This window comes from Phascolarctos cinereus, unplaced genomic scaffold (genome assembly GCF_003287225.1).
Source record: "Phascolarctos cinereus isolate Bilbo 61053 unplaced genomic scaffold, phaCin_HiC Scaffold_1;HRSCAF=81, whole genome shotgun sequence".
NCBI lineage: Eukaryota > Metazoa > Chordata > Mammalia > Diprotodontia > Phascolarctidae > Phascolarctos > Phascolarctos cinereus.
Genome location: NW_027555514.1, coordinates 189300039 through 189317543, shown reverse-complemented (window position 1 = coordinate 189317543; position 17505 = coordinate 189300039). Strand labels below are relative to the sequence as shown.

At 38.2% G+C, this 17505-nt stretch overlaps 1 protein-coding gene across 16 annotated transcripts in view; it reads right to left on the bottom strand.

The window, feature by feature from the left end:
- The window catches only part of GPR19 (G protein-coupled receptor 19), a 65342-nt gene continuing 47837 nt past the window's right edge, over positions 1-17505 (bottom strand). For all 16 annotated transcript variants that reach the window (XM_078155779.1, XM_021001560.2, XM_021001559.2 and 13 more), the window contains 2 exons: positions 9529-9694; positions 1-4519 (listed from right to left, as the gene is read on the bottom strand). In XM_078155779.1, the coding sequence (XP_078011905.1) occupies positions 3250-4503 (1254 nt within the window). In that variant the 5' untranslated portion in view covers positions 4504-4519; positions 9529-9694 and the 3' untranslated portion in view covers positions 1-3249. The remainder of the gene's footprint in view (positions 4520-9528; positions 9695-17505) is intronic.

Genomic DNA, 17505 nt, shown 5'->3' with positions numbered 1-17505 from the left:
TTCAATTCAACAAACATTTATTACATGCCTACTATTTGCATGGCACTTTGGTAGGCACTGGAGATACAAAAATAAAAAGGAAACAGTTCCTGCCCTCAAGGAGCTTACATTCTACTGGGGAACTTAACATATAAACAGATAAATTTAGTGCAAGGAGAATTGAGGAGGGAGAATTCACTCACATGGTAGGAGGGAGGGAGGGAGATCAGGTAAGCCTCAACACAGGAGCTCAATCTGAGCTGAGCCTTGAAGGAAGATACAGATTCTACTAGGTGGAGGGGAGGAAATTGTATATTCCAGGCATGGGGAACAAGCCTGTGCAAAGGCACAAAGGTCGGAGATCTGAAATGTAGCATGCACAAAGGGAAGTACTATGAAATCAATCTGGAAAGGGGGAGTCAGATTATGGATGACTTTAAATGACAGACATAGGAATGTCTGTCTTATCTTGGATGCCAAAGTTATGGAAGGTTCTTTAGCAAAGGAATGACATGACCAGACTTATGTCTTAGAATATCAATTTGGCAGTTGTATGGACAGTAAATTATAAAAGGGAAAGACCAATTCAGAAGCTATGGCAATAGGCTGTAGGGGTGATGAGGGCCTTGAGTAGTGATATTCTTAATGGAACAGAGGGAACAGATGCAAGAAATATTATGCAGGTAGAGGAAAAAGACTTGGTAACTGATTAGAGGTAGGGAGTTAAGGAAGTCAGGAAAGACTCCAAGGTTGTGAACCTGTGTGACAGGAAGGATAGTGGTGGATGTAGGAAAGTAGAGGGATGTTGGGATAAGGGGAGAAAGGTGGTGAGTTCTACTTTGGACATGCTATACTCGAGATGCTGATGGGACATCCAAGTGGAGATACCTAACAGTTAGTTAGCAAATGGCGCTAGAGTTTGGGTGGGAAATTTGGGCTGGGAACACAAATTTGAATCCTCTGCATAGGGGAGGTAATGAAAACCATCTTTGCTTAGGAGAGGTCCAAGATATATATAAAAGAGAGGACAGAAAGTGGGATATGAATAATGATTAGAGACTGAGAAGGGGTGGTCAGACTGGTAGGAGAAAACCAGGAGAAGGCAGTATTCCAAAGGAAAAGAAGAATATACTGGGGAAGTAGGGGTTCAACAGTTTCACAGAGCTCTCTGCTGAGAGGTCAAATATGATGATGACTGAGAAAGGGCCATTTGATTTAGTAGAGGACACTGAGACCCTGGGCCCAAGATGTGGATAGGTGCAGGAATGGAAGCAATAATATGGATAACTCTTTCCAGGAGTCTAAATATGAAATGGAGAAGTACAGGATGATAGCGTGCATGGATGTGACAGGTCAAGTATATGTGAGATCTTGGGGATCAGGCTGCAGTTTTCTTAGCTACCTAATGAAGATGAATAAAAAACACCCACCTCCCAGCTGCTCATGTTTTTAATTCTTGGCTGTTGCTAGGCAAATAGGAGATTGAATGTTGTTCTTTGAAGTTTTGGGAATTTGTCCAAATTTTCAACCAAATGTGCCCCCACAGCCTGCTTTAGGACTGAGAGGCAATAGTTTGAGAAGAGTCTGAAATACCAGACCACAGAAACCCAGAAGGGTTTGGGGGAAGAGTGAATGGGCACATAGAATGTCTTTGTCAGCTTTGGAACTTGTTAATGGAGGCAAGTGATTGCGCTTGTAAGGTCAGTTTTACTGGGTGGCTCAGGAACCTGTGGCTTGCAAAAAGTGTCAGAAAAAATATTGTTGCCCCTATTTAACACCACCCACCAATCTCCTCCTTCCCTTGATCCCTATTCTCTTGTTCCACTTTATCTTTAAGATGAGGGAATTTTAGCTATATGGGGGCAGCAACTTTCTAGAGATGAAAATTGTTCACTCACCAACCCAATTTTCTACTAATAGGCAATAAGAAAAAGAGGCAAAACATACTGTTTTCTTTGGGAAACTGTGTGTGTGTGTGTGTGTGTGTGTGTGTGTAAAATAATTCCCCTCCCATAAAGCCCCATAGTGTTGAAGAATGTGGTTTGCTGATGGTCTGTGGGTCTTACTTAGTATCCACTACTCAATTACAAATGAAGCTAAGGTGAAAGGAGCAAACCAAGACCACAGTCTAAATGTGGGGATGTCTGATAAACATTCAAGGATTTGTTATGAGCTTTCTATTTTTTTTTAAAGTAAAAACAAGTTGGGTGGATGGGGAGAGAAAAAAGATGGATACCAGAGATGGGGCTCAAGAATATAGGCCTGTAAAATCAGGCCTGTAAAAGTTACAGGATAGCCTAGGTCTGAAGAATGTCAAATGTGACCTGAAAAGTGATGAGATGGAAATGGGCTTGGCTGAAAAGATGCTTTCTGTTCTGGGGCCTTGGGGTCTTGGGAAGAAAGGTGGGTTCTTTAGTCTCATATCGTTTTTGGGATGGTGAGGAGGGGAGGGGATAAGGGAAGCACACGGTCTCATTATGAACTACCGAATAAAGGGGAAAGTCATTTGCCACTCCCACCCTTGGCATTTTCTGGGCACAGCACGTGCACCTGCTAATTTGTATCAATAATATTTAAATCAAAGAAACATTCCAAAAGCAACCCAGATTAGAAACAATTGGGAAGAAATTATTGATTGCTAAAGCTGTTGGGGCTTCGCCAATTGCCTTAGATAAGAAAGAATTAGAAAGTAAGAAGTAGATCAAAAATCTGGAGTCAAAACTGATTACTGAATAAGGGCACATGCTGTTTTCCAAAGTCATCCATGATTCCCACTGTGAATCCAAATGGGAGTATCTGGAAGAATGTCGGTTTCATAAGGCAAGTAAACAACATTAACCTGGGGTTATCTCATAGAAGTCAGACCTGTGAAAAGTGAAAACTAAACCATATGATGGAAGCCCTAGAGTTGCAAAACGCTTTTTTATAAAAGAAAAGTAACACTTTAAAAAAGTATCTTTATGTGTATTATATGGCCTTGGCTAGGTTTATGAGTTTTTTAAACTGTTAATGGACTATGTTCAATACAATCTACTTCATATCCATAAAGTACAGTCAACAAAAATTCCAACGTGAATGAACCTCAAAAAACTAGGAAGTAACTAAAATTATTAAAAAAGTCATATTACAATTAAATCAATGCATCTTAACAAAATAAAACATTTCCCCCTCAAATTTGTACGCAAAAGAGTAAATATCCATCCATTCCTGAAGTTTTAAAGCTTTTTAGTCTATTTGGTGCATCATAGTTATCAAAAGAATGGAGAGGAATTAGACAAAAGTATTTGGTGGATTTGAATTAATGGGCCAAGCAAGCTTTTTTCCCTTGGCTTCCCTGTCAAATGAGTCATATATTGAGTCTTTGGTTACAGTTTTGGCTGTGACAGGGACATCTGAAATGCCAACATAATTTTTTTTGGCCACCCTTGAACTGGTTGTGATAGTATAGGCATTGCTTCGGTAGCATTTCATTGAGGACATACAAAAAGTCTCCTTCATCCCTCTCCTGAAGTTGGCATTGTAAATGGAATATAAGGTAGGCTTGGAGGCTGAGGAGCTGAATGATATCCAAGTGATCACTGTGAAAACCAAGGAACTTTTCCTATAGTCTCTTTCATGGGGATGCCATAGCTGGATCACATGAAAAGGAAGCCAAGAGAGCAAAAATATTAGATTCAACATCAGGAACATTTTGATAGTTTTCACTTTTGTCCTTGGAACGATGTTCATCGTCCTCTTCACCGTTCGACTGTCAATGCCTATCCTCCAAATATATTTGATGACCTTCTGGTAGAATATGATGATGAAGAATGATGGAATCACAAAACCCACCAGAAAATGAATAATACTATAGACAGTCCCATCCCAAGAATAAGGGAGGAAAAAATTACAGTGATGATCCCAACTGGAGCCATAGAAAAAGAATATAGGGGACATAAAGGCAGCGTTAAAGATCCAAGATGCTGCAATCATTTTCTTGGCTTTTTCTCTGGACACCTTGAAGCTCAGAGGGTAGACTATGGTATAGAACCTGTCTATACAGATGGAAAGGAGCACATAGATCTGTACCCCTGGTGTGAGGTGTTGAAAGTATCTTACTAGTTTACACATGACACTACCCAGGGTCCACCTACCAGATGTAAACTGCAGTAACACAAAAGGAGCACTAGCCACACTGATGAGGAGGTCAGCACATGCTAATGAAACCACGAAGTAGTTGGTGGTGGACTGAGTCCTCCTGCTCCTATGGATGACCAAGCAAACCAGAGCATTTCCAAAGACAGAAAACAACCACAGAATCCCAAAAATCACGCTGACTGTGGCGATTTCTCCCGGCATTGGTTCATATGCTAAATTGGTGTCGTTTCTTTCCAGTTTGTGTTCCTTGTATAATTCTGTCATATCACGACCTATCAGAGGCATCGATGTCTTGGGGTGGCTGTTGTTCTGAAGTGGCACCAGGACTGTTGAGATAACCAGAGGAAGTCTGCTGTTGTCCACTGCATGACCAAGACCCATGTCCATTCTTTCTCCCTCAACTCTGAATAAGAGAAGAAAGAAGCCTGTTGTTAAAATAGAGACATGTGTCTTGACTACTAGTGATAGTAATCTACAGTAAAAAAATAGTTTGGTTGGCTGCCATCATGCCATGAGTGATAGAACTTCATGTTGGTTGGTTGCTAGGGTGACTCTGGGCTGAAAATGACGACTATGTGGGAGAAACTTCTTCCATTTGAGGGCTGACATTAAGAATTTGCTCTGGTCTCCAACACTCAGTGACCTTAAGAGCTTTCTTTCCCTCACATGTGGGCCTCAGACCCCACTTCACCTTCCTGAAGCTGTTGTTGTTGTTTATCTCTCATTCTTTTTTTGGGGGGGGTAAGGCGATCGAGGTTAAGTGACTTGCTCAAGGTCATACAACTAATTAAGTGTTAAGTGTCTGAGGCTGTATTTGAACTCAGGTCCTCCTGTCTCCAAGGACAGAGCTCTATTCACTGCACCACCTAGCTGCCCCTCACTTTTCATTCTTAAAGAGGACCAATGACATCATGAGGGTGATGTCTTGACTAGTGACAGGGAGAAAGGTTTCTAAGAGATGCCGGTAGCCCTACTCTTTGGAATTCCTTCCTATTTTCTTTTCATTGGAATTTTGAGGTCAGAGAGAGCCTGACAACAAAAAATAAACTGGCTATATAGCGAGGGTATTTTCATGATTTGAGAAGGTGCAGGAATTCTGGGCAAGTATGTATAATATTCTTGAATGTCCTAACATGGAAGCATTGCGGTGGTAAAAAGAGAAAACTTGGGCAGATGGAATTATGTAAATGTCACTTTGGAAAAATGCAAGAGCAATCAGAGCATCTGGCAAACATAAATCATGATGTCCTTAATTGTTGAAGTATTCTAGATATGAGACACTCACAGTCTGGCTGGTACATTGAGTATGTGAAAGAGAATAAGGTGAAATAAAGTTGGAAAGCTAAAATGCAAATAAAATGTAAGCCACTTGAGGGAAGGACTAGCTTGTGTTTTTGTATCCTCCAGTACCCATCAATGCTTTGCATATAGTAGCCCACTCAATAAATGTTTCTTGAACTGAACTGGAGGGTACATTGGGGCCAAATTATCAAGGGCCTTCAGTGTCAGGATCAGGTCCTGATATAGTTTTCAGTGGACCCGAAAGTCCACTAGAGTCCATAGGCAAATATAGACTAATACCATGCTTATTGACTAATGGAATTATTTTGAAGAAAAATAATAATAATGGGGCAGCTAGATGGCTCAGTGGATAGAGCACTGGCCCTGCAGTCAGGAGGACCTGAGTTCAAATCCAGCCTCAGACACTTAACAAATCTATTGAGAAGATTTTCATCAAGCAAAATCTGCCTCTCTTCTTCAATCAATTCCTGCTAACCCCGCTTCTCTGGGTTCAAGAAAAACCATTGTGATCCCTAATCTAAATGACAGCCCTTCAGATATTTGAAGAGCTGTTTAATATCCTTCCTCTAAATATTTTCTTCTCTAGGTTAAACATCCATTAATTTTTATTTTTTGGTGAGGCAATCAGGATTAAGTGATTTGCTTGTAGTCACACAGCTAGATCCATTGATTGGTTTTTTGTTTTTTGGTTAGGCAGTGGGGTTAAGTGACTTGCCCAGGGTCATACAGCTAGTAAGCATTATGCGTCTGAGGCCGGATTTGAACTTAGGTCCTCCTGAATCCAGAGCCAGTACTCTTATCTACTGTGCCACCTAGCTGTCCATAGGTACATTAATTGTTGATTAAACTTTCTGTGACATCCTGAGAGGCAGCCTGGAAGATGGATATAGTTGGACCTGGACTCAAACCTTGCCTGTATTGTTTACTAGTTATGTGACAATGTGCAAGTCACTTAATGTGTCTGAATCTCAGTTTCTTCATCTATAAAATGGGGATAAGGGACTTCCTGCCAGGATGGCTGCCTGAATAGAGGCAGACTACAAGGCTCCCACATATCTACCCTAGTAAAAACCTGAAATTCACAATAAATAATGATTAAGAAACCCAATGAGAAACAACAAGAAATGATTTCTTCCACCCTAAGGACAATATAAAAACTCAGCCAGAAGCCCACAGATGTTAGGAAAGGTGGTTATCAGCAAAGCCAGTGCTTCATAAAGGCAAAGAAATGTGTAGCTTCCCAACATGGGTAGAAGCTGGCCAACATCACATGTAGCTTGCAGGGTTCTTGACCTGGAGACAGCAAGATAAGGGAACTTTCCCCACCCAAGTCCCATGGTCATCGTAAACCCATAGTGGGGGTCTTTGGAAGCTCTGGAGAGCAGCATAAATCTAGAAAGATATATTTATATGGGCAATTGGGAGGGGCTGGGTAATGATGTAGGACTAAAAGGAGAGGAGAAACAAGTGTCTCTTCAGAGCCTAATGAATTCAAAAGTTATTAAGGGAATCAAAAAGGAAAAACAGAGTACCAGGGGATGAATTGGTTCTGTTCTGAATTTTAAGAGGGGAAAGAGAAAAGAGAGTAAAAGGAATCTACATTTTGCAGTTGACAGATTGTCAAGGAATATGAAAAAACAGTTTTCAAAGGAAGAAATCCAAGCTATTAACAGCTATATAAAAAAATGCTCTAAATCACTGATAATTAAAAAAATATAAATTAAAACAACTCTGAGGTTATCACCTCATACCCATTAGATTGGGTAAGTTGGCAAAAAATGGAAAATGACCAATGCCAAAGGGGATGCAGGAAAGTAGATATATTAATGCATTGGAAACTGGTCCAATCATTCTGAAAAGCAGTTTGGAACTATATCCCCAAAGCTATTAATTAGCTATTAATTAAGCCCAAAGGGCTATAAAACTCTGCATATCCTTTAACCCAGCATATCACTACTAAGTCTATACCTCAAAGTGATGAAAGAAAGAGGAAAAGGACCTATATGTAAAAAAAATTGTAGCAACTTTTTGTAGTGCCAAAGAATTGGAAACTAAGAGGGTATCCTTTAACTGGGGAATGACTGAACAAGTTATGGTATGTGAAGGTGATGGAATATTACGGTGCTATAAGAAATGATGGAGGGGGTGCAGCGAGGTGGCGCGGTGGATAGAGTACCAACTCTGAAGTTAGGAGGACCTGAGTTCAAATCTGCTCTCAGACCAAACACTTGACACTTAACTAGCTGTGTGACCCTGGGCAAGTCACTTAACCCCCAATTGCCAAAAAGAAAAAAAAAGAAATGATGGAGGAGATGGTTTTAAAATAACATAGAAAGACTTGTATGAACTGAAGCAAAGTGAAGTGCTCAAACCCAGGAGAACAATTTATATAATAACAACAATATTGTAAAGACAACTGTGAAAGACTTGGGAACTTTGATAAGCAAAATGACCAAACACAATTCCAGAGAACTCAAGATGAAATATGCTATCCATCTCCAGATAGAGAAGTGACGGACTCAGAGTATAGGTTGAAGCTCATGTCTTTTGAGATATGGTTCATGCAAGAATTTGTTTTGTTTGACTACACATGTTTATAACAGGTTTTGTTTTTTCTTGTTTTCTCAATGAGGGAGGAACAGAGGGAAAAAGGAGGGAAAGAATTAGAACCTGAATATAAGATAAAATTGAATTAAAAAAATTAAATCCTTGTTAATCTGGAAAAAAATGAAAAAGAAAAATTTTTACAGAATTTACTATTGTAGAAAGGAAGGAGTTGGAACTTGCTATCTCTCTTATTCATGAGGAGAAGAGTTTACAAACATCGAAGGAATAGAGTGGGGGAGAAGTTCTCTGATGAACCTCACGTTTATGTGAAATAGGCAAAGGAAGGTTAAACAAACACACAAATAATTTAGTGTAGCAATACAGCAGACTCAACAGGGAACAAACCAGGATGAAGAGGTAGTGTTGGTCATTAAGAGAGGATAATACAGGGTAGGGAAGGGTCAAAAGCAAACCCTTCCTGATCTTGAAGGGAGATTAAAAAGAAAAAAAGAAAAGAAAAGAAATACAATTATAGGGGATACCCAGCAATTGGGGAATAGCTGAACAAACTGGAAATGTTGGTATGGGAATGTAATAGAATATTATTGCACCATGAATAACTCTGAAAGAGATGATTTCAGAATGAGCAGAACCAGGAGAACCATTTATACAAAGACAACAACACTGTAAAGAAAAAAAAAATCTTTGCAAGACTTAAGAACTCCGTTTAGTTTAATGATCAACTGTTTCTCCAAAAGACCTATGATAGCATCTTGCTCACTTCTTGAGTGAGACGTGTTGGACTCTAGGTGCAGAAAGAGACACATATTTTTGGACATGGCCACTGTGTGGATGCATTTTGCTTGACTCTACTTAGTTGTCACAAGGTTTTTTTTTTCTTTTTCTTTTCTAGGCTTCTTCATTGGGGAGGGTAATTGGGGAAGGGGGTTGTTAGTAATAGGTCGAAAAGGACCACTGCAGAATTTTTAAAAATTCACAGATAAGAAGAGAAGCCTGGCACTTAAAAAAAAAGCAAGTGGTATGAAACAGTGATTCACTGTTTCATATGCCTTTTTGTGTGATCTGCTGTGTATTAGAAATACTCCACTGAATGGAAAAGGACCAGTTACAGGGTTCCATGGAATTCCACTAGAGTTCTTTAAAGAGGTTGACATGAAGCAGCCACGTTATGCAATGACTAAGAATGTTAAACTGAACCCTTCTCAGCATTACGAGGATCTAAGACGTCTCCAGAGGCCTCGGGAAGGAAAATGCTGTTCACATCCAAAGAAAGAACTATGGAAGTCGAATCACTATCACTTATTTTTACCTTCTGTTGAGTTTTGTTTCATCTTTCTGATGGTTCCTCCTATTGGTTTTAATTTTTACTTACAACTTCACTAATGTGAAAATATGTTTAATGGGTATGTAAATGTAAAGCCTATGTCAGATTGTGCGCCATCTTGGGGAGGGTGGGGGGGAGAAAATGGGAGGAAAATTTTCAACTCAAAAGCATATGAAAAAAAAATTTAAAAAAGAGGCTGACATGAATCCATTAATTACCATTCTTTGAGTCCAGTCACTGAACCAATTCCATATCCACCAGACTATACGATAATTTAGCCCACACCTTTCCATCCTGTCCACATGAAAGACTTCATCAAATGCCATGATGAAATCCAGGTTTACTACGCCTATGGAATTTTCTTGATCTTCCCATCTAGTAATCCTGTTTAAAAAGAAAGAAAGGAAGAAAGAAAGAAAGAAATGAAGTTAGTCTGACATGACTTACTGGTTTTTTAACACTTCCCTTTTTGTATGTTTGCAATCTGTCCTTATAAAATACATTTTAGAATTTTGTAAGTAATCAAGGTCAAGGTTGCTGGCTTATGGAATGCTGGGCCTAGAAGACCCAAATTCAAATCTGATCTCAGACACTTACTAGCTGTGTGATCCTGGGCAAGTCACTTTAACTCTCTCAGTTTACTCAACAGTAAAATGGGGATAATAAGAGGATCAAATAAGATAATATTTCTAAAAACACTTAGCGCAGTGCCTGGCACACAGCAGAAACTTAATAAATGCTTGTTCCCTTCCCCTTCCCCTTATAGTCTGAAAAATCTGCTATCTTTCTTCTCTTGAAAACTCAGCTTTCCCATCTTTAGTATCAAAGCACCTCTTTTATACTCTAGAAATTTTCCTATTCACAAGTCTCCTTCATATGCTGTATTGTAGCTTGTGTGGGTCTCATGACATGTGTCCTTACAGAATTGTGGCTTCTCAGAGTTGGAAGGCACCTCAGAGATCATCTACTCTCACACATACCTGAGTGAACCTCTATATAACATGAACTGATTTTCCACCTTGAAGGCCTCCAGATAGGGGGAATCTGTTGTCACCTAAGTCAGCCCATTCCACTTGTGGATAGTGCTAATATTAGGTCCTTTGCTTTATGTAGCACTTGGGGACACTCCCTTAACTCAAAGTGGGGCCTTCCAGACGAGGCTACCCTCAGTTTCATATTCTCTGTGGGTCCAAACTCACTAAAAACCATAGTTTAGAAGTTCTCATCAATTTGTACACCTTTATGAGTCAACAAAGGCAGGTAGGTGGCTCAGTAGAGTGCCTGACGTGGAGTCGGGAAGACTCATATCCCTGGGTTCAAATGCAGCCTCACACACTTTTTAGCTGTGTGACCCTGGGCAAGTCACTTAACCCTGTTTGCCTTAGTTTCCTCATCTGTAAGATAAGCTGGAGAAGGAAATGGCAACCCACTCCAGTATCTTTGCCAAGAAAATCCCAAATGGGATCATGAAAAGTCAGACATGACTGAAAAACGACTGAGTGACAAAAACAAAAATTAGCAAGAGTACATAATTAATTGAAAGCAAAGACATAATGAAATAACATAGTAAGAAAAGTATCAATAGATCATTTTCCTCATAAACTTAGAGAATACTCTCTCTCTCTCTCCCTCCCTCCCTTTCTCTGTCTGTCTGTCTGTCTCTCTCCTGCAAATATGCTTACTATTAATGGGAAGAGTGGATGTGCATAGGGAAAATATGTGGCCAGATTCAATACATGGATAAGCAATTCATGCCTCTGATCCTGCAGGGCCCTCAATATCTTCTAGTGAGGTCATCAAACTGGTCCCCAAGAGGCTTGTTCCCTTTGTCCTTTACCTTTTTATCAACAGGCCATTCACTGACCATTTTCCATCACCTTCTCAAATAATGAAGCACAGTATCAGGAGCAGTTAGGATTATTTCTTTAACCAGTTGGCATTGGTATTAATAAATGTTTGTACATAAAGTATAAACAAAACCTTAAAGAAGAGAAAGACTCTGTAACAACTCTCTCTGGGAGAGAAAGCAAGAAGATGAGGGGAAGAGAGAGAGAGGAAAGCATCATTATTATCATCTCTCTCAGTTGAAGTAAGCATGACACTGCATATTGTTTTTCTGTTTCTGTTTATTTCACTCAGCTATCCCATGCTTTTCTGTGTCATATTCATTATTTCTTGTAACATAATAATCTATTATATTCATGTGCCACAATTTGTTTAATCATTATCCAAAGGTTATCTACTTTGTTTCTGATTCTTTGCTACTATAAAAAGTATTATTATAAATATTTTGTTGCATATGGGACCTTTCCTTTTATCACTGACCTGTTTAGGATATGTGTCTACCAATGGAAACTGTGTCGAAAGGTAAAGACATTAATAGTCACTTTTTAATTCATAGCTCCATCAACAATGCATTAATGTGCTTATCTTTCCACAACCCCTCTCACATTGTGTTATATATATATACATATATATATATATATTTTTTTTTTGTCATTTTTGTCAATTTTCTGGTTTTAAGGTAAAAAACTTCAGGGTTGTTTTGATTTGCATTTCTCTTACTATGATTTGGAGCATTCTTTCATATGATTGTTAGTATGTGCAATTCTTTTGAGAACTGTTTGTTCATATACTTTGACCCATTTATCTAACGGGGAATGGCTTTTGCTTTCTCTCTCTCTCTCTCTCTCTCTCTCTCTCTCTCTCTCTCTCTCTCTCTCTCTCACACACACACACACACACACACACAAATACATACATATTAATTGTACATATCTTGGATACCAACCCTTATCAAAGGTATTTGATATAAAATTTTTCTCCCAGTTAACCATTTTCTTTCTTATTCAATGCATTAATTTTGTTTCTGTAAAAAACTTTTTAATCAATTAAGAAGCATTTATTAAGTGCTTACTATAGTCATGTGGGGATTCAAAGAAAAAGCAAAACCATTCCCTGCCCTAAAGGACTTTATGGGAAAAATAACATGTACATAAATAGGTGAAGACAAGATAAATATAAAGAAGGGAGATGATAGCTTAGGGGAAAAGGTGATAGCAGCTACAGATACCAGAAAAGGTGTCTTGGAAGAAATGATTATAGATGTGGGTTTTAAAGGAAGCCTGGGATTCTAAGAGGCAGAAGTGGGAGCATTTCAGGAATCAGGGAGAGTCACAGTACAAAGGAATTAAAATTTGAGATGGAGTGCTGTGTGAGGAATAGCAAATAGGATAGCAGGATAATTAAATTCCAAGCAATCGAAATTGTCTGTTGTATCTTTTGTGGTTTCTTTTTTTGGCTAAAAATTCACCTGCAGCCCCCCACCCCAGACACTAATGCATTGCTGGTGGGCTTGTGAACTGACCCAGCCATTCTGGAGAACAATTTGGAACTATACCTAAAGGGCTCTAAAACATGCATATCCTTTGACCCAGCTATACCACCACTAGATCTGTATCCCAAAGAGATCATAAAAAAGGGAAAAGGACCTACATGTGCAAAAATATTAATAGCAGCTCTTTTTTTGTGGTGGCAAAGAATTGGAAATTGGAGGCATGCCCATCAATTGGGGAATGGCTGAACAAGTTGTGGTGTATGAATGTAATGGAATACTATTGTGCTATAAGAAATGATGAGCTGGTGGATTTCAGAAAACCCTGAAAACACATGAACTAATGCTGAGTGAAATGAGCAGAACCAGGAGAACATTGTACACAATATCAGCAACATTGTGTGATGATCAGCTATGACTGACTTAGCTCTTCTCAGCAATACAGTTATCTAAGACAATTCCAAAAGACTCATGATGAAAAATGCTATCCATATCCAGAGAAAGAGCTGATGGAGTCTGAATGCAGATTGAAGCATATGATTTTAATTTTCTTTGGGGTTTTTTTTTGTGTATTTTTTTCCTTTTGCTCTGTTTCTTCTTTTTAAAACATGACCAATGTTGAAATATGTTTTACATGATTGCACATATATAACCTATATCAGATTGCTTGCTATCTTGGGGAGGGGAAAAGAAAATGAAGACGGGAAAAAAATCTGGAACTCAAAAATCATATAAAAATGAATTTTGAAAATTATCTTTACATATAATTGGAAAAAATAAAATACTATTTACATTAAAAAATAAATCTGTTTCTCTTGAATATTGGTGTGGCCTTGAATCATCATATTTCATTCATGACTTTCATTCTTCTAAATCTCGGTGATACCTACGAGACTGAATTTTCTTATATTCTATACATTGTGTATAGGTATCTTAAATGGTTAGAATTAAAAAGTCTGGCTCTGGAGTCAGATGATCTGGGTTTAAATCCAGCTTCTGATGCTATCTCTGTGACCTTAGGTAAGTCACTTGATTTTGGACTTTAGTACTTCATTTTATCTGATGGTGGGGCAGTGAACTATAAAGCCTTTAAAGTACCTTCTATCACTAGATCTATGACACTACGAACTTTATGAACCTCTTTCCAGAATAGTTTCCTTTAGATTCTGGAGTAGTCAGATAATAAAAAACAAAATATATAACAATAAATTTTGCTATTATAAAAAGTGTCATAACTTAATCCCTTACTCCATTCTAATGGAAGTATTACAAACATTTAATCCTTCAATTGTTATTCTACCTGTATATGATTTTTGCAATATGTGATGAGCAAATGTAATAATACTATTTTGCATTTTTTAGACTGGAGAAAGGATTCTAAAATTTGGGGCAAAATTGTAAAGTAGAAGCCATTTCACAATTGATTACCCCTAATACCAAAAAGCCTCTACCTGATTAAAATTTTTAAATGGATTTGATTTGGGGAAGAAGCAATTGAATAATGAAATTTGAGCTGGTTCTACATGTAACACTCATGGAGACACAAGGGGAAACTAATGATTAAATCTATGCTAGGAGAAGAGATGAAGGGCAGTGGAACAGAACTAGATTAGTCTTATGATAAATCACATTTGCAACATTCACATTCCTTTTCTTTCATCATTGACTTCTTTATATCTTACATAGAGAAAGGTTGCTGTTCTTTGTCCTTCTTTCTTGAAGAGGACCATGGCATCAGGAAGGTGATACCATGACTTGCAAATGAACTGGATTTAAGTGAGGGAGGGCTGTGAGCCATCTGGGTCCAGTGGCAAGATATAAATCAGGACAGCTAGAGATGGCCCCCACAGAAGAAGGTAGAGAGGGGAAAAAAAAGAAAGGGAAAGTATAAGACAATAGGATCAAAGGAAATACACAATTAAGCATCATAACTATGAATGTGGATAGGATTAACTTACTTATAAAGTAGATGAGAATAGCAAAATGAATGAGAAAAGAAACAAAACACACTGGAAACCTAGAATTACTCATAGAGCTAAAATAAGGGGCTAAAGTAGAATTTTGCTTCAAGCAAACTAAAAAATGAGAGGAAGCAATCAGTATTTCAGATAAGGCAACACTAAAAATACGTAATTAAAAGAGATAAACAGGGAAACTACATTGTGCTTATAGGCACCACAGAAAGAGAATGGGGGCAGCTAGGTGCTACAGTGGATGGAGTGCTGGCCCTAGAGTCAGGAGGATCTAGGTTCAAATCTGGCCTCAGACACTAGCTAGTGTTAGCAGTTTACATTTTAAGGTCCTTTCCAGTTCTAACATTCTACGTTCTAAGGCCCCTTCCAGTACTAACACTTTATGTCAGTCAACACGTATTTATTAAACTACATGTCAGGCACTGTTTTTAACAATCTATATTTTAACATTCTATAGATCTTTTCTAGCTCTAACATTTGATGTTTTGTATACTAACATTCCAAATTCTAAGGTCCTTTCAGATCTGGGAGATTTTTGTGAATGTTCAAGGGTATTTTGTGGATTAACTTTGGCTTCCTGTAGGTCCCCCTTTAGCCTCAGAACCATTTGGAGCTGGTAGACTTGGGTTCCAATCCTAGGGCACCCAGAGGAGAAAAAAAAACCTTAAAGGAAGCTGTGTTTAGCAGCTCTGATTAAGTGGTTTGACAGAGTACAGACTTGTAAGTTTGCTAAGCACTATCTTCAGAACAGTTGTGTGATATAGGGAATACATTACATGTATTTCTTATTTTACAGATGAGGAAACCAAGGTCTAGAACAGACATGGGACTTGCCCAGAATCAAATGCCTAGTGGTAGATTCAAACTCAAATCATCTCATTTCCATGACCAGGGTGCCACAATAGGGCTGCTAGGTGGCACAGTGGATAGAGCTCCAGACCTGGAGTCAGGAAGACCTGACCTCAGACACTTGCTAGCTGTGTGACCCTGGGCAAGTTGCTTAACCCTGTCTGCCTCAGTTTTCTCATCTGCTAAATGAGCTGGAGAAGGAAATGACAAAGCACTCTAGTATGTTTGCCAAGAAAACCCCAATTGGGATCATGAAGAGTCAGACATAACTGAAAAATGACTCAACAACAAGGGACTAGAACTGTGATTTCATTGGTATAAGGTTAGGTTTCCACAACCACCAAAATTGTAATCTTTCACTAGAGATTGCTGATAATATACTTGTATGCACACAATTATAACAAAACATTAATTCTGATGATATGCACTTCTCCTAACACAGTAACCATGAAAAAATCCTATGCTACATGAAGAGATACCTACCTCACTACCCCTTATCTTCTTCTTTACAATATAATACAATTCCTTCAGGATATACTTTACTTACTTTTCTTATTTTGGGTTTCTGGTTTTGTTTTAAGTGGCAGTCTGTTCATATCCACCATACATTTCCTTATTGTCCTCTATATGATACCCACCAGGCGTGAAGCATCTTTTACCAATGCAAATCAGTTTCTTCTCTTAGACTTATAGTCTTAAAGAGTTACTTAGAGCAGATGTGTCAGACATATGACTTTTGGGCCACATGTAACCCACCACACTCCCACGTATGGTTCAAACCAGAGTAAAATTTAATTGGAAAATTTTTAAAAATTAAATGTAGATAACATTACATTTTAAAACCAAGTCAATATAAGGCCTATAGGGATCCTTATGTATGGATCAGTGACCCTAATTTCTATCTGAGTTTTAACACTACTGGCCTCAAGCACTGAAAGGTTAAATAATTTGGCCAGGATTACATAGCCAGTATGTATCAGACATGGGTCTTGAACCCAAGGCTTTCCATTTTTCTTTCCATTACTTCACACTGCTTCTCAATTGAAATAATATCAATACTTAATACATAGACATATCATTATGTACTTAAGGGAAAAGTTATTTGGATTACAAGGAGACAGCAAAACTTTAATAATTAGGGATTCCAATAGATATGTAGTCAAAGGATATGAACCAAGTTTTCAAAAGAAGAATTCTAAAATACAGTCAATCCTCAACATTTGCAGAGGTAATTTTCCTAGAAAATGGTGCAAAAGTTAAAAACATAAATATTGATACATTGAACTTATGGGAAATAAATAGGGTGTTAGGTTTCCACAACCACTAAAATTGTAATCTTTCACTAGAGATTGCTGATAATATACTTGTATGCATACAATTCTTTATAACAAAACATTAATTCTGATAATATGCACTTCTCCTAACAGAGTAACCATGAAAAAAAGCCTGTGCTACATGAAGAGACACCTACCTCACTACCCCTTATATTCTTCTTTACAATATAATTCCTTCAGGACATCCTTTGCTTACTTTTCTTATTTTGGATTTCTGGCTTTGTTATAAGTGGCAATCTGTTCATATCCACCATACATGTCCTTATTGTCCTCTATATGACACTCATTATTAGTTCTTAGGAGGCAATGCTAGTTCAAATTTTACTGACATAGCAAGACCAATAAAATGTTAAAATTGAAAACATAGATCTTTGCTTTCATGGACAGTTCTAGGTCAGTAAAAGGGCTCTGCAATTTCCCAAAGCAATCTAGTGCCTTATCTTCTACTCAACTCCTGGGTTCAACTGATTTTCCATTTGTACTGTTTGTCACAGAAATGCATACTATTGGACAAGCTGTATATGGTGTCCATCCAATTGCATGTTGAAAGCTGGGCAACAGATATTTTTCATTCATTTGGTTGTTGGATGGGCCAAATTCCATTAAGTAATTAGGAATGTCTTCCAGGAGGCTCGGCAATGTTCTGGGGCTTGATGTGAAATATTTCTGATAATTCTAAGGGATGATATTATTCATCTATTTTGT